Source organism: Strix aluco, chromosome 3, assembly GCF_031877795.1.
Source record: "Strix aluco isolate bStrAlu1 chromosome 3, bStrAlu1.hap1, whole genome shotgun sequence".
Lineage (NCBI taxonomy): Eukaryota > Metazoa > Chordata > Aves > Strigiformes > Strigidae > Strix > Strix aluco.
The window spans coordinates 104,259,234-104,281,911 of record NC_133933.1 but is presented as its reverse complement, the minus strand read 5'-3'; the positions used below and the strand labels follow the sequence as shown (position 1 = coordinate 104,281,911).

Genomic DNA, 22,678 nt, shown 5'->3' with positions numbered 1-22,678 from the left:
GACTCTCTTATTCTTTCACAAATTAAGAAAGTAGATTTTCTTATTAAGTCATAGCTGATTAACTGTAAGACTTCTTCAGAAACTGATGTGAAATATACTTTGTAGTTAGCGCAGAACAGCACATGCACAGGTAATTTTTCCTACTGATTTCCTGAAAATCAATAGAACAAATGTTTGCACAAACAGTTGTTTGCACTGGCTTATTAACCTACTTTTTATAAATAATTCTTGTACGAGAATATTTCACAATGCATCATTTTACTGAAATTCTGCATTTTTTTTAATCTACACAAATAATGGCTGTAAAGTGGACTTTGAAGCAATAATGTTAAAGGACACTGCTCTGCTATAAAGCTGTATTTATTGGAGTCCATCCTCAAGGAGTTCATGTTAGTTACCCTCACATAAAAATCTGATGCACAAGTGCGAAATTAATTTTATGTACTTTGCCTTGGATCTCACTTACATCAGGTGTGACCTGCTCACAGTTTTCCATAATTTATCATTTCAGTAAGGCATATAAGCATTTCCTGAAATACTTATGTAGCAAAATCTATAACGTATAATAATCTATAATCACAGTTATACCAGTACAAAACTATTTATAGCAGTGGGTGTGTTTTTCTTGTCTGTATACATATAACATAATGAAGGAAGCAGATTTGTATAACTATATGCAAGTTGGGTAGATGGAAGATTTTTACTATAGCGGTACGCTCACACTGATGTGACGGCAATATGCAGACAAATCTTAATGCTGTGTTATATCACTTTGGCCTGTAGACTGTTTGTAGCACATAAATCAAACCAATTTATAAAGGTCTTGAGTCAGCCCTTTGGAGAGGAAAATTAAGCCCTTTATATCTTGTTATACAACACAACTTGTGGTTTGTAGGTAACCGCTGAATACACTGATAGCTGGAAAACATTAAACCAGCCGACCACAATCATGGGAAAAGATGCCAGAGTAATAAATGTGTCTGGGACTGTGTATCTGGTGTGCATCATCAGTTTTGTTTATTAACTCTTATCTAGTTTAACAATCATGAGAGAGGAAGAGAATTTATACTTTTTGTATTGTGATTAGGTTGACATTTCTGAGTGGACAAAGTTGTATTTGAGCTGAATTTTGCTTTACGTTTCCAGCAATGACATTTATCCTCAGTCAAAAATTTCATATATAATCTGAAGTCTATATAAGAAGGTTATCCAAGACACACCTTTACGTTTAAACATATTTAACAGAGAAATATGGAAAGTTATGCCTTGATCTATGCCATTGCATGGTAATACCATCAATGTCTCTGCCATTCTAAAGCATAAAAAAGAAAAACCTATCAAGCAAAAGAATAAATAACAAACTTCCTGTCTCTTTATAGGTACTTTTGTCATAGGAAGGAATTACAGATATTTTGAGAAGCAAAGGGAGGCCAGTATTATATTTTTCTATGTCATGTGACTAGTTTGTTTCCAAAGTGTAGGCATGCTTTTCATAAACACCAGCTCTTGTTTTTAGCAGGAGCAGTTATAAAGTATACCATCTTAATATTTACCATTAAAAGACTAGACAACAAGACTTCTTTTATTTAAATGAAGCGTATCATACCATGTAAAAGAAAATGTTTTGATTGCCATTGCACCATAATCACTATGCTCTTATGCAGGGAAACATTGCTGGAAAGAATGATTTATTTTAAAACTCTAGCTGAATACATTTCTGTGTGTTAGTAAAAACAAATACACAGATGAAATAGGAAAGAGGAAAACCCCCTGAGATGTGGCAGAACTTACCTGACCACTTCTTAGCAGATCTGCTGCTTAGCTGTCCAGTGCCTGTGAGTCCCTGAAATAGTGAGACAGAATAAACTCAATGTAACCATCATGTCGCCTACTAAAATCACTTTAACATGTCAAATGACAAAACATACACTTCATAAACTATTTAAAAAGAGTTAGCATGCAACTCCAGCTGCAAGAGATTTTGTCCACAAACTGAACAGCAATAGGCCTGTACTTTATTCTCATCAAAAAAGTAAACCAATCACATTGACAAAAAGCCACTGTAAACAAAAAGACTGTATTTAAAGGATTAACAGTTTTGGCATCCCTACCATCAAGTCTTCTGTTTTTGGTTTTTTTTTTTTTTTTCATCAGAATTTAGGTTATATATTTGTTGTTAGCAAGAGTTGCATCACTATTATTGTTAATTTTAGTTCTGTTTATCACCTTGAGGGTTATATATGGTAGAATAATTTTGTTGTCACTAGTTAATGTTAATTAGTTGTTTTAATAGCCTATATACCTATTTGTTATCTTTTGGTAGGTTTACTTTTTTAACTATCAGTAACTTAATAACTGAGAATATTTAACATTACTGTTGCATACTCAAAATTACAGAGTTACTATTAGTGTTACCTGTTTAACGTTTAGTCATCCTTTGAGTCCTGCGACATATTTCCTTAATAATCATCAGCCATCAAGTCTGATAGTCTCAAAAGAAATATCAGCCCTCTAAACTGCCTTCAAGGGCGGTGATATTTAGCACTGAAAATTACAAATAAAGTTTTTGAAGTTGAGTACCAACAACTGGGCAGTGACACTGATGATTTGTTTATCAAGACAAATTGTTATATACTACGAAAAATGCAGTCAACGCACTCTTCTGAGTGAAAACAAATAGGTGAATCTATGCAATGCTTACATGTTGAATGGGATATTTAATGTGCGGGGAAACTCAAAGGTTGAAGAACTAGCATTTAGACAGTCTAACAGTGGTAAGTGGTAATCTTACCTCTTTAAACTCCATTACACTCTCACGAGAGACATGCTAATACAAACAAGTCAATCAGAGTTTGTGTTTAGCAAGATCAAGCTTAGAGGATAGTTTAAAATCCATTTATTGTTCTAAAGCATTTTTTTCCATTAACATGTTATACATTAGTGGATACTAACCATGATTCATGTAACAGTTTAGTTTGTTAACTTTTAAATTATTTAACAACCAAAATCTATTAATACAACTTTTAAAGTCTTACACAAAAAATCTTAAAACAGGCTTGGGTTCATTTTTGTAATTTTTATATAAAAAACATTTTAGGCATCTCTTGAAAAAGAAATAAAGCAGTCATTTAAAGCTAGAAAACAAGTAATTCCAAATTTAGTTTGTTACAAAAGGTTTCAGCTTTATTGACAAATTATGGCAAACATATTTGACAAAATTATGGTTTCCTATTTAGAGAAGCTTACACATGGAACTTTATGTGATTTTTTTTTAACAAATACAGGTTAAAACACTGAACAAATTCAGTTAGCTACATACATACAGTAGCTGCTTGTGTGCAACCCCATTAAAACAGCATTTAAAATTAAATTTACAAACTTAATATCGAACATCTTAATCTAAACTAACATATATTAAAAAAGACAGGTTAAAACATCTTCTCTACAGCTTGATTACTGTCTGGTTCAAAAAAAAAAAGGAAAAAAGAATCATATTACAGTCTTTCAGCAACCCTAAACAAAAACAGCCTTAGCTAGTATGTAGAGAGACTCAAGATCTGTAACAGTGTCATGCTTTTTAAGTTACACACAGCAATGAATACAACCAACAGAACATCATCTTTGAATGGTTTATAGACAATGCTTGCCAAAGGTTTTTTGTCTCTGTTTTTTTAAGTCCGTGTTATAAAATAATACTAATGCCAATGTCACTCCAATGTTATAGGAAATACAAGTAGTACATAGGATAATAATGAGCAGTAATCCCTAGGATAGAAAAGAAATGGACTATTACTTGTCTTGTTGCTGTTTATGTGAAGACCACAGGCTATTAATTGTCTTTGAGATGAGGTCACAGATGAGGAGGACCTTCAATATCTACCATAGGGGTGTTCCCTGTAACCCCCTCTGGCTGACCTTGGAGGTGGTGCCTTTAGGCTGGAACGGGTTGTGGCCCATTCTTCTTGTGCTAAAAACAGAAGAGAAAAACATGTTTTGTAAATATCTAGACTTGAAAGAACGAAGTGATGCCACTGCTAATGGCTGTCAAAATTCTCAAGGGTTTTGGCTGAAAGCTTTTGAAAAATAAAAGGATGGTGTTTTGATCCATTTCTTTATCCAACCACAAAAACTTACAAAAAACTAATCTTCTACTTCTCTGCACAGGCAACCTGTCTATCTCAGGATGAAAAAAACCTTACTCCTTCACTTTCAGCAGAGAATGAATACCTACTGTGGTGGCAGTACAGTCAGCCCTGGAAAAATCACTGCACTAGTCTGCCAGCTCAATTTATTTGATGTTTTGAGCTTCTAGCATGTAAGTTAAAGCATCAGTGTGAACAACATTTAATGCAGTTGGTATGTTAATAAGATGAGGAGTTGAATCATGAAAAGATAATAGAAATACACTTGATTTTTTACTTTCATTTGAGACCAAAAGAAAGAAAATAATGGAAGAAAAATAATGTGTAGAAATGAAGTTATTACATTAAGAAAAGAGTTTTGTGAAATAGTTTTTACTTTGCATTATCTTTAGAGTACTTTTTCAAATTTGTGTGAATGAAATATGCTCAGGAAGAATAAGGTAAAAACTGTTAAGGCTAGTTAAATTTTTAAAAAGCTGCTACAAATTATTCCTGACACCTCCAACCCACCCCCCCACCCCCCGACCCCGAACCCAACAAGGTATTTCTGGAAATTAAGCCTTCCAAAGGAGGAAACAATTGTGGTCCAGCTGTTGAACCCCAAACTTCAACTCTCTCCTAAATCAGCTAGTGGATCATCAAATGATGGTTTGTGTCTTCCACTGACTTCAACTGATCATACACACATTGATTAAAATGAAAATGTAGAAATCATAGTATATCATCTATCTTACATCACATCATAGTGCAACATTACCCCTGTTACAATAGTCATAGAATACATCTGACATACACTGTTCATGAGGAAGTTTCAAAATCTCTACATACCCTGCCAGAGTTATATGATATTCTGTCTATGTGTTTGTAATGAAATATAGAAGCTATTCAGCAGTGTGGCAAATATTAGTCATTTTCCATATTGTTTTATTTTACTGGTGATCAGCATGTTTTTATTACAGGTATGCGCAGAATATAAATCTTTGTAAGATATAAAAGTAAGGGTCAAGCCCTCTGATGCTAGGGGAAAAGAGAACACTTTTTAAGGTGCATAAAAAACAGAGATTGGAAAGAGAGGAGTTTAAAAGATTGGAAGGTGACTTGAAGCCAGTGGAAAAGGGAAAGGAAGATTCGAATTGGTGATGAAACAGTATACTTGCTGTTGCTATCAAAACAAAACTAATTGTTTGGTATATTAAAATAGATCCTTTTTCCTAAGTCTAAAGTGGGATTGTTTTATTTAATTTATAAATAGGTAACACAGTAATAAGCTGAACTATCCAGCCTTGAACTACTGCTGAAGATTTGAAACAGTCAAGATCCTTGCTCCATAAATTTAAACATCCAGTTGTATCTATTTTTTAAGAGGTACGTAATTTTTATGCCTTGATCCATACAAAGTTTTTTATGTGCCTGTTAAATAAATTACCATTTCAGAACATATTTTCCTTGCTCAGGTCTTGTTTTAGACTTTTGCTACCCTACTCACCCACCAAGTATTGAAATGAGTACTCCTCACTTGGCATGGTCAATAAATTTCATCTATATGGAATATAAATGTGAAACTTTCTGAACTCCCAGGTATAATGGGATAGGCTGTGAGCCAACATGGGACATATTAGCTAATGTGAGCAGGAGCAAAAACATTCATTGCTCATAGCCAAGAGCATATTTTTACTACATTTTTCATGTTACATGCAACTTTCTCATTTATTTTCTAATAAGCCAAGAAGAGATGTTCTTCAGTTTGATCTGATTCCTGATGTACCTGTAGAGTGAATCCAACCTCAGTTAATTTTTCTCTTTTTCTTGTATTCCATTCCCACTACTGGAAGGAGAGACTGGGCTTTCAAGTGTCAGGTCACTGCCAGAAAGCAGTGATGAATTCCTAACTTTTTGAAAATAGTTTGTCTGTTGCAATTCACTTAAAACACTAAAGAATTTTGTTCAATTTTTTAACAAAATAACCTAAACAAGAGAATAGAGCTTTCTATGCAAAATAAAATAAATAGGCTAGTACAGGTGAATATTAATAATCACAATTGTATTATTCATACATTTCAATGAAGGCTAACTACATTACCTTAAATTTAATCAGCTACTTGATTAATGGAATGATGGTCTTAAATATAAAAAGGAACTGAAAAAATCTTCATCTCCATTAAAACATGTCAAAGATTTTCTTTTATTAAAGCAAGCTTTTAGAGTGATAGTAACATTTTTCTCTCAAGCAAAGACTTCATAAATGTACCTTCTAGAGCAGAACAAGAGTTCAGTAAAAGGTCCATATTTTGATTGCTTTAGGCTCAGGTGCTATAAATAACTTACTAAAGTTCAACCTTCACTGGTTTCTCCTTAAACAGTTTATTCATATCATTTGGTTATGATGAGCTTAAAATGACAAGACTCCCCAGTGAAACTAATACATACAGAGGCCTTTGTTTCTCTTCTGCATCTTGATTAATGTGTCTATGATAATAATACAGAATTCCAAACACACAATAGCGATAGCACAGAAAAAATTGTTTGGATTTTTCTTTTTATATGCATGTTAGAGTCCAAGTTCCAAATTAATTTTTGAGCAGTATGGTGACATACTAGCTACATGTATGGAATGGTGTGCTGATGTTACCTTTTCGTTCTATTATTTCCAAAACCTTTATAATACAATATATGCTGCTGTCAGTGATACCACACTTTTAGCTCTAACATGGGAAGTATGTGAATAAATAAGTTTACAAACCCATCCTATCAGCAGAAGCTTTGCAAACTTGAAATCTTACCCAACATGGATAGGATCACATACTGTCCACCCACATGGGAAACTGGAGTCACAATTTCTTTCTCTGGTGGGTCAGGAAGTCCTCCTGGGTAAAGGAGAATGAGGTCTCTTGGCAGTGGGAAGGAAACTGAACTCTCTTTAAATGTTGCATGGGTGCAAAAGTACAAAGATACTGATATTAGTATAGAGAAGCTCTTGCAGAAGAGTTGGGGAAATTCACAGTTGAAGAAGCTACACCATGAATGGAAAGGCAGTAACATTCAGTGTGCCCTCTGTTTCAGGCCAAAGCAAAATGAGTTAGTTCAAATCAACACTGAAGGCAAATTAATGTTTCACGTTGCAGTGAAACTAAGAGAGCACTCACACCTTTGGTTATGGTTAAGAGGTGGATTAACAAAACACCTTTTCAGTTGAGACATGGTTAGTGACTGCATTAGTGCAAATACTCTATTTTTTAATACAAAATAAACCACATTGACTTGAAACAGTGCTCAGGGTCAGACACCATATTTTAGTTGAGAAGCAGTAACCAAAACCTGACAGCTTATGGAATAATATAAACTCCAGAAAAACGCTTTACTCTGGCAGTCACCAGGGAAGACACTGGTGACTGGAGATATTGCCAGTGATGAAGCATCAACTTTTTCCCCAAAAACTATCACAGGGCAGAGCATGATTATACTATCTAGGGATTGCTTGGTGTCAGATCATTTATTAAAGTGAATTTTGAGTGCAAATGGTCCGTTGGGCCATTAGATCATAAACCAGATCCTGGCCCATGGCCCGACCAGCTGTATAGGCACACACAATATTATTGCATGTTGGCATCATGTTGAATTGTGAATGGGCCCAAATGCAGTCTGGAAAGGACATTTATTTCCTCCCTCTTATCTTCTGATGATTTTCCTCTGGGTACAGGTGTAACTGGCCCACTAACTTTCTCATCTCAGCTACTCCTTCACTGAAATCAAGTATATTTCCCAAAACCAAGCGGTGAATTTGCCCATCCAATCACATCAGACCTATCAATGGGGCATTTGAAGTTTTGCGGTGCAGATTTCTTTTCAGTTTTGGTTTAAAATAGTCAACCATTAGTAAAGTACTCGCTATTCTTCTAGTGTAAATGAAGCATTATATATCTACTGACCTCATCATTGTCCAAACTTCATTTTAAAAAGGAATAAAAACATTGTTGATGTTAAGAATTATTCCTTCTGGCCGTTCACTTTTGAAGTTTAAAAGTTGCCGCTGCCTACTTTTAATTTTCTTTATAACATTTAAAGACTTTTAAGACTTTAAAAATTCTCCCTGAATAAATGAAATTCATCATATATGCACTTTCATTTAGTAGGAAAAAAACACAGTAGCCCCCTTAGAAAATCGGCATACCTGTCATTTTTTTACCTCACTAATTGGAATATCTAATGTTGCCACAGATCTACAACCGCAAAAAAAAAAATCTATATAACAAAGACCCCAGGAGTGAGCAGAGGCAACAGAAAAAAGTTTGTCTGAACTGAAGCATTTTAGTTAATGAGCTTGGTTTTTTAATGGGCATGACTTTATTGCTGGTATCTTGTTTTTGCTAATCACTGATGACTTTTGCGGCCAATAAAAAAATAATTAGCTGACTCTAGACTAAAATATGGAATGGTTAAAACAGGTATGAAAGATTGCTTTTGTAAAAAGATAATGCTCTATGAAAACTGAAAACTGACAATATAAAACATAAAAAGCCTCTTAAAATTCTGAAACCTATTTCTTCTCTGCAAGATGTCTTCTCTGCAACTACATTTCATTACCTTGTTGCCTTGAGGTGTGAGGGGGAAGCTTAGGGAGGGGGAGTTAAAGTGAGGCTCAGGCTAGCACATGTTAGGAGTGGACATCTCCAGAGAAGATTTGGTAGCAGCTGATCTTGCCATGGAACAAGAAACATTCCTATCGTGATTTTTCGGTGCATTCCATTTATTTTCTTTTTCTTTCAGCTGCTCAGGATGTTCTCTTGTTGAATATCAGGGGTTTTATGGTCACATGAAACCAAAGTTTACTGTAAAAAGCTATTCCCTAGGGGGTTGAAGAAGTGGCAGCCAATATGATATAGTCCTAAATCCTCAGGTCTCTCATTCCTACAGGGAACCCGTTTCCATATACTGAATTTAAAAATTCTGCCTCTGCAGTATGTTTCATTACACACTTTAAAAATGGCATTTTGCTGTAAATGTGCTGCAGCTTCAATTACCCATTGCTAAAGTGTCACTGCATTTGCAGAGAGGCCTTGGGGAGAAGTAAGATTTAGACAAAGAAGGAGAAGCTTGATTTATATAAATGAAAATAACTGAAGTAGTAAAAATACTCACTAAATGTACAACACAAAGACAAACCAATTCCTTGTTCCTTTTAAGTCCTCTCCCCCACCTCCTGACTGAAACACCTTTATATAAAGGTGAAACATGCAGTCTTTCTGGCAGTACTCATATAGTTAAAAATGACTTTATATTACCTATTGGAAGAAGCTGTTTTTTCTTGACTAACAGTGTTCTTAAAGTAAATTGCTGCTGTGACTGTACCAGCCTCTGATACAGAACAAGAACAGAAACGTAATTTGTGGTACAAGTCTCTTATGCTCTTTTTTCCAGTAACATGGTAGACCTATTTGCTTGATTTCAAACTTCAACAAGGAAGGATTATGGTCACAATTTATTTATATTTGGTAATATCATCATCAAAATATGAAAGGACGGTTGACAGCTAACAGTTCTTGTTGATATTTCATGATAGACCCTACTGCATTAACAGGTGAATCTGTAGCCAAAACAGATGAAAGTTTTGGGATTACAGTCTTCAAATAGGAAAACACTGGCCTCTACCACTTACACAGCAGTAAAGGATTAGACATGAATTGTGGAGAAAGCAAGATGATATGGAGCAACACTATACAGAGTCTGAACCACACGATGCCAATAAATTACAAGATGCAGCCACATCAAAGAAATATGGTTATTAGTGTTTTTCCCTACAGGGATTTTTAATGTAGAACAACATATCTGAATGCTAGTAATTAAAGGTTCCTTGATGTGCAAAGTTGATCTTTCATATCTCAGTTCCAGTACTCCAAGGCAATCTTTTCTTTCAGCATCACGGGTGGCTCCTGAGAATAGAAAGCTCTGTCTTCAGGAATACTCTTGAAGGATTGAAGCCATATAGACTACCTTAGTAGTTATGCAGAGATTTGGGTAAGTCGTTGGGTAGCAGAGGGGTTGAAAGACCCTTTGGCCTTTTTGATTCCCAGGGTGAGTTTCATTGTGTTTCAGAACATATGAGAACAGTGGAGTCTGGTCTTTCTGTGAGAGATTGTGCCAAAATGGAAAGGAAAGAGAGCCTGGACATATTTTATTTTAATAAAGTGACATGTTAATGAAGTGGAAACTGAGGGGGGATTTCAGGTGAAGAGCAGGTAAGAGTTGTAGCCTTGGAGAGAGAAAGGTAATTGTGAGAAATGCTAGTGAGTCTGTGAATCAGTGTGCCCAAGAGCTGAAGGGATGTGCAGGGTGGTCACCGTGTTTTAATGCTGATTCCCATTCCTCCTCCTGACTCCTGTCAAAGAAACCGTGTGGAGTCTGACCTCCCTGCTCCCTCAGTGCCACCCAGCCTGCTGTCCCATCCTTCCGCTATAGCAGGCTCCTCTCACCCCCTGTCCTTTTCACTTCTGACCATCCCCAGTGCTATCAGGTGTCAAAGACTGTGACTGAAAAGAAATCCACACAGGCAGCTTAATAACTGAGGGCTGAGGGTCCAGTTTTTCCAGGAATTTGGTGTTATTGCAAATTTGAAACATCTCTCAGATGTTGCCATTCTTAGCTAAGAAGAAATATTGTATGCTTTGCTTTCAGAAACTAAAAGTATAAGTTATGGCAGCATGATGGAAACATAAGAGTTTATAGCTGAGGAATTTGAGTGTGCTTGGGCATGAGGATTGCTTTGGGTGTGTAACAAGTGTCGTAGCAAAATTTTTGGTGACTACTTTGATAAGAAATGTGAAGTCATGGGCACAGCCCTTTTAATTACACTGCATACTTCTTTCAATTTGCTGTATCCTCCTTGTGAATTGATATTTGAAGCTCACATTTAGGATACATATATTAATTGTTATCATCACAGGCAATCAGCACCTTTGGTTTACGATTGATTGAAATTGTATGTTAACATTTTTTCACTGCTTTTCACAACTCTTAGTTGCTGTGTTCACTGAGTTATATAAATACTTCCAGTATCTATTACAGACATCATTGATATATTAGCTGAGAGTATCTTTAAAGATTATTGTTTGATCAATTGCTAGTAGACTCAGTAGCTCTGATCTACTGTTTAAATACAGAATTTAAGTTAGATTTTTTTTCTTACTGGAGAGTCAGAATGGAAAAAGAGTCATAGTATGCTTAACCTGTGAAATTCATTTGAATGTGGGGTCACTAAATGGTATTTCTAAGAGAGAGACATACATATGAAGTTGTTTCTGTCTTACTATTTTACCTATGTAGTATTCAAAGCACAAAGAAAAATTCATAGTGGTCCATTTACCCCAAAATTCTACCCCAAGGTATCATCACATGCTTAAATGTCCTCTAGTACAAGATTCAAGAAAAGCACATATTTAAGCACATTTTCCCTACTCTTCAGTCAGCATTCTGCAACCTTGTCATGGAATTTTCCAGCACTGAATAAAACTCTTTCACAAATGCAAAGAGGGCAACAACACATGTAATTAAAAGGCAGATCATATTAACAGACTCTTTAAAATTAAAAAATAGATATTAACAGCATGTGATTTTCATATGAATACATTATTTTGTAATAATTTAATGTTTATTTTCATTGCTTATTCCCTGTAATAATAAAGACCTGATCACTGCTTCTTCCTGGTAACTTAAAATCTGAATATTGCCCACAATTTTGCACACAGTTTTATTCATCTCTGGTCAATTATTTTGGGACAGGTGGCCAGGAAGAGATGAAAAGAGCTATTCTGTTTAGATAATTAAGATGTATATAACAGCAATTAAGATAATGGTTTAATTTGATTTGCCATTTAGCTTTCAGTGGTATTAGAAACATAGAAGTTGCTTTTAATTCAGAATAAAATAGTTTTCTTTCCTATGAGGAAAAAAATGACCTTCTTTGCAAGGTCATTATACTGCATACATTTGGAGACAGCACAGTGCACTAGAGATGGAGCGTAAGTGGAATTCAGGAATTGTGATTACTAGCTCTACTCCTTCTTTGCTCGGTGACCTTGGATAATTGTTTAATATTTTGTGGTATGGGTTCCTCACTGCTAGAATGAGACAGGAATACCTACCTCCCTGGGGTGTTCTGAGATGTAATTAATTGCCTGAGCAGTAAGAGAAAAGTGCTATAGATGTGTGCTAAGCAGAAGACCCAATAGAAACCAGACATTTAACTTTAAAATGAGAACACTGAAAATTAGAATTATTTTCTTTGGATAATTCAATTTGTGCTGTCTTTCTGGTAAGCCTCCAAACTTCTCCCTCCATGAAAAGATGGGTGGAGGCAAAGTACTAAGCAATGGTTGGAAACTTTGCCCTACACAAGCTAATGACTAAAGTTCAACTAACATTGACAAAGCCAGAATTTCACCCCATAAATCCATACAGAAAAGACAGCTGCACTTTGCTTGTGTCATAATTGGACAAGTATATATTATTTTAGACAAAAATTCAAGAACAGGTTTTGTCTTGTTTTTTAAGGAGAGCATTAGGCTTATTTTTTCACTCTTCTGCTCTCTTCTTGCTTATCTGCAAAGTCTGCAACATACACATGATTTTCTGACTTGATATCTATGCATTTTATAATTTTCTGAGAAGAACTGACAAAATGGCTATCTTTCAAACCCCAAACGATACCTTTCTTATTTTAAATGTGGAATCTTGTCAGAAGACAAAAAAATGTTCTCAAAACACAGGCTCAAAACCACTATGCTTACTTATATTGTGCTAAATACCACTTATTCTACTAAACCTACTGCATATGCAGTATATATGGCTTAAAAACTAGAAATGCTAGGAAAAGTGTGGTTTAATAGTCTATGTTTTGAACTTAGCTGTTTTAAAAAGCTTCTGTCCCTATGCTTAACAATACCTTCTTTTCAGGAGGACTAACAAATTAGACTGCATGGGTACTCCAAATCTACTTTAGTATTGTGAGCTGCCGTGGCTTAAACTGGTAGTGGAGAATCACAGAAATCCTCCAGCTGACTTAGCACTGGAACAGATGAGGACTGCCTGTGCATTCCACTCTGCCAGCTCTCCCTGCAGGTTAAGTAATGTCAGCAAGAGGAGCAGTAATAACTACTGGAGAAAATAATTTCTTACAAGGCTTCAACACTTTTGCAGTGAATATCTACCTCAGACAGGAAATGAGCAGTATCAGAGTACACAGCTAACTAGTTTGGGAAACTGCAACACAGGGAGGAGACAGACTATTATCAGTGTTGCTGGGAGGTATGCGTGAATGTGATAGTGTGGAGGGAGTTTTATTATTCTCTTTTTTTCAGTACAAGTTAATTTTCTATTACTTTATGGCAATACAACGTGAAATGTGCAGTGAGATACTGTGTCTAGAATTACATAGATGGTCAGCACTACATGCACATCAGTATTACAGGACCTTTGTCTTAGGTTCTCCAACTCTGTGGTTCCCACGGTGAAAGTCGGTGAAATTACCATTTCATTTACTACATCGGAAAGTTTTGCATGATTTACTTATTCTGTCATAGAAAATGATTTCTAATTCAGCAGTAATAGAGAAGCACAAGTTGCTATAGATTAAAAGCACTCTCTCTTCTCATGCTACATGTGGATTTTTTTTTGGTGTTGTAGCATAATAACTGAAACACAAAAGTTTTAGGATATACAATCAATAAAAAGAATGTGACAGGTTTAAATATGGAACTTTCTAAAGAATTATAGCCCAATTAAAACACTGATTTGACAAAACAGCAATAACTTTAGTATCATCCCCACAGTAGCCATCATAGCTGAATTCAAACTGTGCTCCTTTTCCTGGAGACTTTCAAAATCATGCTCTTATGAAAATCATAAATCTCTTCTGAGGGAATGAATACTATCTGGGAGACAGATAAGGTGGTTCTTCCAGTAAAAGAATTGATAAAATTTTGCATAAAATCAAGGAAATGCTTTTGACAATTCATTCTGGCCCACAGAGCAAGAACGGGATTTCTGATACCCTAGTAAGTATAGGAGTGACTGATTTAGAAGATTAATGAAGAGCAATTTATTTGGTATACCTTCTGTCCATATGCAGTAGAAATCTTCAGTGACTCCTGTTTCTTGTGGAAGAAAAATAGAGCGCTGTACAGGAAGACTTAGGAGCACTTCTGAGTTCCCAGGGCTGGGTGTACACCTGCCTCATGATCAGGGAAAGACCAGATGCCTCTATCACCCCAAAATAAAGGTGTTCATGCAGGCCTATGGCACACCTGGCATCTTTTGGCACAGAACCACTGCATGTGAAGCAAGGTCATCAGCCTGGACAGCTGGGGAGGCATCAGGACTCAGGTGCTGTATCAATATTAGCACAAAGTGGTTACAAATAGGAATGATCTGCATAGGGAAGCAGCTGATGCTGAGGACTTGATGTTCACACCATATGGCTTCTAGAGATTTTTTCCATTTCAGACTGGCCATAGTTTAAGCCTCTGAACTGAATTCTCATAAACAGTTGGGAGTGCATTTTCAGGTTTAGTTTCAAATTAAAATCATGTACTTTGAGTTCACTCAGTGATGTGAAGAGTGATAAATGGAGACAACTGGGAAATCTGCCTCAAAAGAGCACTCCTGGTCCTATGCTACTGTAGAAGGACCCAGCACGTGCTAATCTGCCTGCCAGGTGATCTGTCAAGGCACAGCAGAAAAACTCCATGACACTGGCACAATCTGTGTCCTGTTGCTTCTGAGATGCCTAATCAATGCTAAGATGCTCCAAGACCTAGAAACTAAAGAAAGTTTTCTTTGGTATGTCATTTCTATTAGATACCAAATGTATATGCTCAGATGATATAAATGAACAATTAATGCACATTAGTAAGGCTTTATTAATTCATGTTAGTAAAGATCTTGTCTGTAATCACAAGTTATATGAAATCAAATACTGTAATGAGGAGAATCAGACCTATGGCTCTTACATCTGCATATCAGTCACTACCTTATTTGAGCATTGATTTCCTCCATCTGCTGACTTATATAGGACTAGGCTAGAAAAAAATAGGGTAAGAAACCCTTAGCTGCCTAAGCATAATGAATATTAGGACCAATGACCTACAATACCAAAGTTGTTATTAAAAATGAGGGAGGAACTTGGACTTGACAGCTGAACAAACCTCTTCAGCTGCAGAGCAACTGCTAAGAAGTGCTTTTTTCAAAATTTACAAATATTTTTCTGTATACATTGCAGCATGGCTTCATCTGGCTTTGTCACTGCCACAGATTAATCAATACAGGGTTTATTTCACACTAGAATGGTAGTTACTTGAGTTTCTCCATGAAATGAGCATGCTTATGTCTTGTAATGAATCATAAAATCATAGAATGGGTTGGAAGGGACCTTAAAGATCATCTAGTTCCAACCCCCCTGCCATGGGCAGGGACACCTTCCACTAGACCAGGTTGCTCAAAGCCCCGTCCAGCCTGGCCTTGAACACTTCCAGGGAGGGGGCAGCCACAACATCTCTGGGCAACCTGTTTCAGAATTTATGTCTCCTAAGGTAACATCTCTTCAATCAACCTATTTATCAGAATTCCTGAAGTTTGAACACTCCATACACTCTTTCCTCCCCAAATGTCATCATTATATATTTATTTTTACTTTTACTTCTTCAGCAGAAACTATCATTGCTATTGATAATACACTCTTCAGGACAAACACAAAATTAAAAAATAAACAAGGTAATAAAAAAGTAGTGGAACATTGCTGTACATTTTTAGTTTTTAGCCCTATAAATAATTTGTTTATAAAATGCTGTCTGTGTAGAGCATTACTTAGTAAACTAAAATTGTCATCACAACTGCAAAGCTCTCATATTGAGTGATTGGCAGGGAATTATTTGTGAAATATTCAGTTAAATCTTTGTGGCAGCATTTTACAACTTATATGATGTCTTACATTAAAAGGAATTATACCAACAGTTACACTCTCCAATTTTAATTAAAGATGGAATTATCCTAAAACAAAATACCAGTTGTTTACAAGTGAGCACTTAATGCTAAACTGAAGTAGAATATGCACTACAAAATGTGGTAATTAGAGAAAATGTGCCTGTTTGAAAATTTTTGGTGAAGTTAGAACACATTTAAATAATGTTGCCTTGCTGCAATGCATGTGCACACGCAGTAAACAGCCTTGCAACCTTTTCCTGAACAGCAGCAGGAATGTGAGTGGAGTTCACTTATGTCTTCCCTCTTTGTGTAGGAGACAACGTTCAGATTAACCTTCCTAACTCTTGCCTAAGACCTTTGGCAGATGCTGTTGTTCTAATTTAATTGTGGTGGTTTAGGATGTTAACCCTCTCCTTTCACCCTCTACCTAAGGTTTCTGTTTTTTTGGTGATAGCAACAGAAGTCCATGTGTACTGGACTCTCAGATACTGCAGTTCATGACCTGGCATAAAAACATAAATCACCATAATTTTCAGGTAATACACAAGGCAGTATATGCACCATGCTGTGAACTATAACATCTGACAACAGGCACACCCTTACTTTCCTCCATCCTCACTATGGCAGTTTCAAACTTTGGAAGCAGAGGCAGGAGCCTTTTCAACCTTCTGAAGCCGAAACTGGCAGAGCTTGTCTGCTAAGATCCCCAGCCTTTGGAATAACTAAGACAGAAAGTATCTGATAAATAAAACCTCGTGTGCTCTGATCAGTGCGAGGAAGAAAAAGGATTCAGATGAAACAACTGTGAGGCAGGTCAGATATAATTAAAATAGCTTATAAGGTATTAGATGTGCCTCGCTAGCAAGTCATATTATGTCTGTTATCTTTCTAAAGTGGCCTAACACAGCACAACACTTGTATCAAGAATCCTGGTTCCTCTAAAAGACAGGGAAAAGGAGAAAGAAATGAGAAAGTGAATAGTATACAAAGGACTTTTCCTTTACAGTGGTCCTTGTCCAGTGAAGGTGCTTTCTGGACTTGGGCATGACATTACATATGAGCAGGAAAGGTTCTTAGTTACCAAATTTTTAGTTGTACATTTTATCCTAATTGATTTATAAGACAAGTCATTAAATTCATGTTTTCACTAGATACCTCCTCAGAGGACAACACTGCCAGAAGGGAAACCACAAAATTATTGAAGTATAATGAGAGCAATGGATATAAACTTTGTGTTCATAAATTAATCCAATTTCATGCCTTCTGTTTTAAAACATAAGCATCATCATCAAGTTAAAATGACAGTCACCGTAGTTTAGACTCCTAGATTTAAATTCGTATCTGAAGATATCAAGACCTTCAGTGACATAAGTATCATAAATGTTTACTGAGTTGATTAGAAGTGAGGATGCTCTACATTTTTCAAAACTGTACAGTACTTTAAGAGATTGGCCTTTTAGTTTTAAAGTGCCTGCTGAAGATATTTCTTTATCACTCACATGAGGAAGTCTATAAAGGCTACATCCACAAGATTTTCAGGCATATGTCCCAAATTTATGTTCCTCAGCCAAGAACAGTGATCTTCAAAATTCTCTAGCGGTAGCTGCATAATCCTGATTCTATCCAAAAATTGTAGGAATCTCCTTAGTAGAGTATTTTCAGGTGCCAGGAGGCTGCTGCAGGGAATGCTTTGAAGTGCCTCTACTTTGATCCTTCTGAGAGACTGGGTGTCAAGCATATCAAATCACAATAGAGTTTAAGTGTCTAACTGCATGAGAGGGTTCTGTGCTATGAATTTTCATTCATGGAACATCCCGAAGTCATGGAAATAGTGGGATTTTACATATATCCCTCTCAGCTGACTTTGCTATTGTCTTGGGAGGTTCCTTGGTTGCATTTGGAGGGGACTGAATTCTCAGGAACCTTCACATCAGAAACTGAACAAGGAGTCAAGGCAGTTAACTCAAGTCCTGGATTTTACAGTGGTGAACAGTGTGTAAGAGTTCATCTTGCTCAGCCTCAGATAAGTGACCTACACCCTTTCTTGTCTAGTACTTCCATCTGATCAAAAGAGAGATGAACTTCCTGAGAATGACACGGTGTTCAGGTGGGCTCTGCTTTGAAACACCCCTTTGATTTTTGCAATACTACCGTAAACAATCCGTGAATCTTAAGAACTTCTGAGGAAACAGTGCCCCCAGTCAGACTTCTCCACAAGCTCTTTTAACAGGAGCACAGAAAATCCCATGAGACAAAAAACACCTGCTACTTTTCAGGAGCCCAGAAAGAAAAGTCATAGCAGGCAGCTCATATAGGAGTACTATGGTGCTGTATGATACTTAAAAACTACTGAGAGCTCTATATTATACTTAAAAAAACCCTGTAAGTATGAAGTAGCATTGTTATTTGGTCGAATCTACTTCATGAAAAAGAATAAAAGAAAACCTTGGCATTGAGAACTGTCCTCACTGAAGATAAGTTGGAAGCAAGAGGATGCATGGGAGAAAATAAAGAAATGCCAAGCTAGTAAATTTTTGATAATTCAGATACTGTTATTGGAAGGGATAAGGGTGAAAAGAGAACTCATTATACAAAACATCTAAGAGACAACAACAACAAAACATCAGTTCTCTGTTCATGTACCATTTGTGTGTGGTCTTACAGTTTGGGGTAATTCTGAATTGCAGAAGTGTGACAGAAAGAATTGTAAAGGAAGAATATAGCCTTGTGGAAGGTAAAACAAGGTGTGAAACAACTGAGGTGAAAGAAAGACTGTGTTGATTTCTGCAGGATGGTGAAAAATGAAGGGACAGATGATTTTATACAGTGGGATGGATTCAGAAGACTCACAATGAATTGCAAAACATCCTGAAAAAGAAGTGGAGAACTGGGAACAGTTCTCTGGGAACAGAAAATTAGGGTAAAAGTTACATGAGGATGAGAAGGGGTGGCACCAGACTGCTTACTGGCTGTGTGGGAGGCACCAAAAAAGTCAATACAGAGAAAACATCAGTATATGTACCGAGAATTCAGAAAGCGAGGAAGTTAAACATATATTCTATAGCTCCATATACTCAGATTACCTCCTCAGGTGGTGACTTTGGGACGAAGGAAATTCATGCACAGTTTTCCAAAGCACAGAACTAGCAAATTTACTAATCTGCTAAAGAAAGTGAACGAACAGGAGCACAAACATTCATATATAAAAATGTCTGATTTCAGAAAGTAGAAAAATTGCAATTTGGAATATTATTCCATTTTTAAGTTTACTCCAGGTTACTGGCAAAAATTATTCCAGACCTTTGTATTAAAATGCCAGCTCAGAAAATAGTTTAAGCAAAAAACCAAGTCCCCAGTTATCAACCATGTATTTTAAGAGAAGTCTAGTAAAGCAAACCCATTCTGAGTTTGTTTCAGTTGCTGAAAAAAAAAAAAAAAAAAAAGTAGCTTCACACAGAGCATAAATTTAATCATGACCCCACTCTTTGAATGCTTTGTAAGTCTTAGCTAATTAGTCCATTCAAAACCCCTGCTGGGAAAACAAGTAATATTCTTCCTAGTTTTACAAATGAGGGATTGGAGGAAGAGTGACATTACTTTAAATGTCTTGCCCAAACACAGAGAGATTTAGCATGGGGGGGTCTAGTTAAAAGTTAACAGACGGTAATTCTTACTGCTGAGCTCAGACTATGCTTTTTTGCATCGTCCAACCTTAGCAATGCATTTGGGAGGAGAGGTGGAGAGGGTGTATGTAGAGGGGAGGAAAGGTCTTTCGCCGCAGGTATTTAAAAAGTACGTACAAAAAGGAAACAAAACAAAGGGTAACCAAACCACACACATTCATATGGATAAGTCATTATTATTAGTTCTTTAGCACTGACAATGTGCATGACTGCTCACTGTATTATCCAAATGTATTGTGAGTACTGATTATACAAAAATTAAGTTATTTCTGATTATGCAATGCAGTCATTTTGACATCTCAGTAATGTCTCATGATTTCTGTGCTAATACAAAGGAAACTGCAACTTTGCATTACAGTGACATTTGCGTCACAGCTGCATGAATAAAATTATTTCTTTCAAGCAGCAATTCTTATATAACCACTTACTGTAGCTTCGCAGAATCATTTCCAGCAGCTCTCATTTTCACAATGCTTTGGAATTCACCATGCAAACTTAGAATACTTTATTAGTAGTACTAAATCAAGCATGACATCTCTGCTGAATATACTAGGGTCAGTCTTTAAGCTGGCAATAGTCAGCTGTGCTCTATTATTTCAGTGAAAATGTCAGAGTGAGATTCAGTGTGCCATCTGATGGTACAATGTACTGAAAAAATGTTGGTAGGAAAAGATGGACTAGATTCTAATTAGTTATCAAAACAGATCATTAATGTCAAAGAACACACCTAGAAAATAGGCTGTAGACATTGGACCAACACTTTCTTTTCCTCTCATGCCCTTGGTTCCCATGAAGTGGAACTATTCCAGCTCAGACAGAGACTCATTGGGGAGGTGCAAAGGGTACAGCTCTTCCTCTACTCATACTGCCTTGTGTGGCACCAGGTACTCCTTTATCTTCGTGCAGTGGGGGTTCCCATGGTGGTACAGCACCCTCTCTTTCCACTTTGATTAAGCCTCTATTTCAAAATCTCACAAAACTCTCTGGTTGAAGTGATGCATATGACAGTAGCAGATGCATAGTCTTGGCACATCAAGCAGACTGAAACTTAACACTGTGCAATATATTCAGGCACTAATCAGAAACTTCAGTGTTGCTGTTAAACTGATCTGTGACTGTGATTAATTAGTTTTGTAATTTTGATCAAAATTGATCTGTCCAATTTTCTGGTCCTATTTCAGTAACTCAAACCTCACCGTCAAGTTACACAAATCCATTCATCTTGGTCTTTGTAAAAGCAAAGAAAGAAAAACAAGTATGTGGAAGTAATTTCTGAGTTGTCAGTGACAGATTTTTTCTTTTGATTTCACACTTTTGCTGAAGATAGAATAGACCTTACCGTAGCTGTCATAAGCCTCTTCGCTTGTTCCGTGACCATAGTCATAATATTCAGGCACACTGTAACAGATTCAGATAGCCATGTCACTATTATCATAGGTAACCAACTCAAAACAAAAACAGACCACAGAAAGTGAAATGTATTTTAACACTTGTACATGACAGCACAGTCCAGCTACTCTCAGGGATACTGAGAATTTTAAAAATATGAAGGAAAATGTATCAGTGACAATAACAGCTATTATACAGCACATCCTATTTGTTATCTACTGAACATAAAACAAATTTGGTCCTAAGTATGTAAACCTGGGAGATGTGACAAACACTGACAGAAATTCTATTTGCAAAAATAAGGTCTGAAAAAAGATCATCCACTTTATTATGCCCTATTGTTAAACAGCCAAAAGAGGTTTTAATCTCATTTATCTATAATTCCAAGCATTTATGCAGTATCAAACTCGGCATAGTTTGTTTTCCCCAAAGCTGACTCTATTGTATTGTCTGGAACCTGTAATCTTTACCAAAAAACACTGACAGGTTTTTCAGCTTTGCTACTGAAGAAGAAAGTATGTTTTCACTGCTTGTAGAGAGAAACCTGATTCTCCACAGCCTTCTTCCTTATACAGTTATTGGACACCCATGGAAAGTTTTATACAGTAATCAATAAAATGCATACTGAAATTGGTGAGGGTCAAATCAGACTTACAGTCTCAAATTCACTTTTTCACTCTTTTCTGTTAATTAACAAAAATTATGTATGGTCACATTAACATGTTATCAAAAGATGTCAGATCATAGTTGCAACCAGATAAGCAGCAGTTCTCAGCTATTACTTGGAGTGGACACTCAGAAAATTTGACCTCTGAAACATAATGAAATCGAAATGGAATTATTCACATTTTTTACCTGACTTCTATTATTATTTACAGTTTGCACTGTGTTTTTGGTACCTAGTACCAAATTCAAGGTCAGACTACTGTTATCAGGTACCAAGTAGACATAACAAGAATCAGTCTCCGTCCAGAAAAACTTGCAAACTCCATTAATTCTACTATACTGTATTTTTTCCATCTGCAGTGAACCAAACAGAAAATGTAACACTTTCCCTGTTTTTAATTTTTTGTTGTTGTCACTTTTGATTCTTTTTCCTTGGCCACTGTGTGAGAAAGACTTGCAAAATGAACAGAAGCAGGCAATCAGATCAATATTGCATTAGTTATAATATTATTGCTCAGGCAATTTTCCATATTGGATTATCATTTTAAAAATATTAGTTTATACTTGAAAGAGAAGCTTAGCTGACAGTGGAGTATAAGTAAAAATATTTCACAAATGCAGTAGAGATAAACAATCTGTAACAATTATTTTCTTAAACTAATTTTGACTTCTTGTTCACAAACTGTGTGTAATCAGATGTTTAATTTCTTGAATTTAATAGCTATCCATAACTATTTTTGGAATAATTTCTCAGAATAATTCATGTGCTGTAATTCACTTGAGAGCCCTGATTGCATGTATCTGATAACTAACAGTCAGCCTGGTTTG

The 22,678-nt window shown here is 36.1% G+C and overlaps 1 protein-coding gene across 5 annotated transcripts in view; it reads right to left on the bottom strand.

Moving 5' to 3' along the window:
* KHDRBS2 (KH RNA binding domain containing, signal transduction associated 2) overlaps positions 1-22,678 on the bottom strand; it is a 439,781-nt gene that overhangs the window by 30,837 nt on the left and 386,266 nt on the right. For 3 of the 5 annotated variants that reach the window (XR_012622653.1, XR_012622655.1, XR_012622654.1), the window contains exons 8-11: positions 21,135-21,193; positions 6,923-7,006; positions 3,794-3,967; positions 1,792-1,843 (exon numbers count right to left, since the gene is read on the bottom strand). Coding sequence is in view for 2 of the 5 variants with exons in the window: in XM_074819841.1 (XP_074675942.1) it covers positions 3,870-3,967; positions 6,923-7,006; positions 21,135-21,193 (241 nt within the window). In the remaining 3 variants the exon portion in view is untranslated. Of the gene's footprint in view, positions 1-1,791; positions 1,844-2,881; positions 3,968-6,922; positions 7,007-21,134; positions 21,194-22,678 lie in introns of those variants that run through there. The other 2 variants (XM_074819841.1, XM_074819842.1) reach the window with 2 other exon arrangements.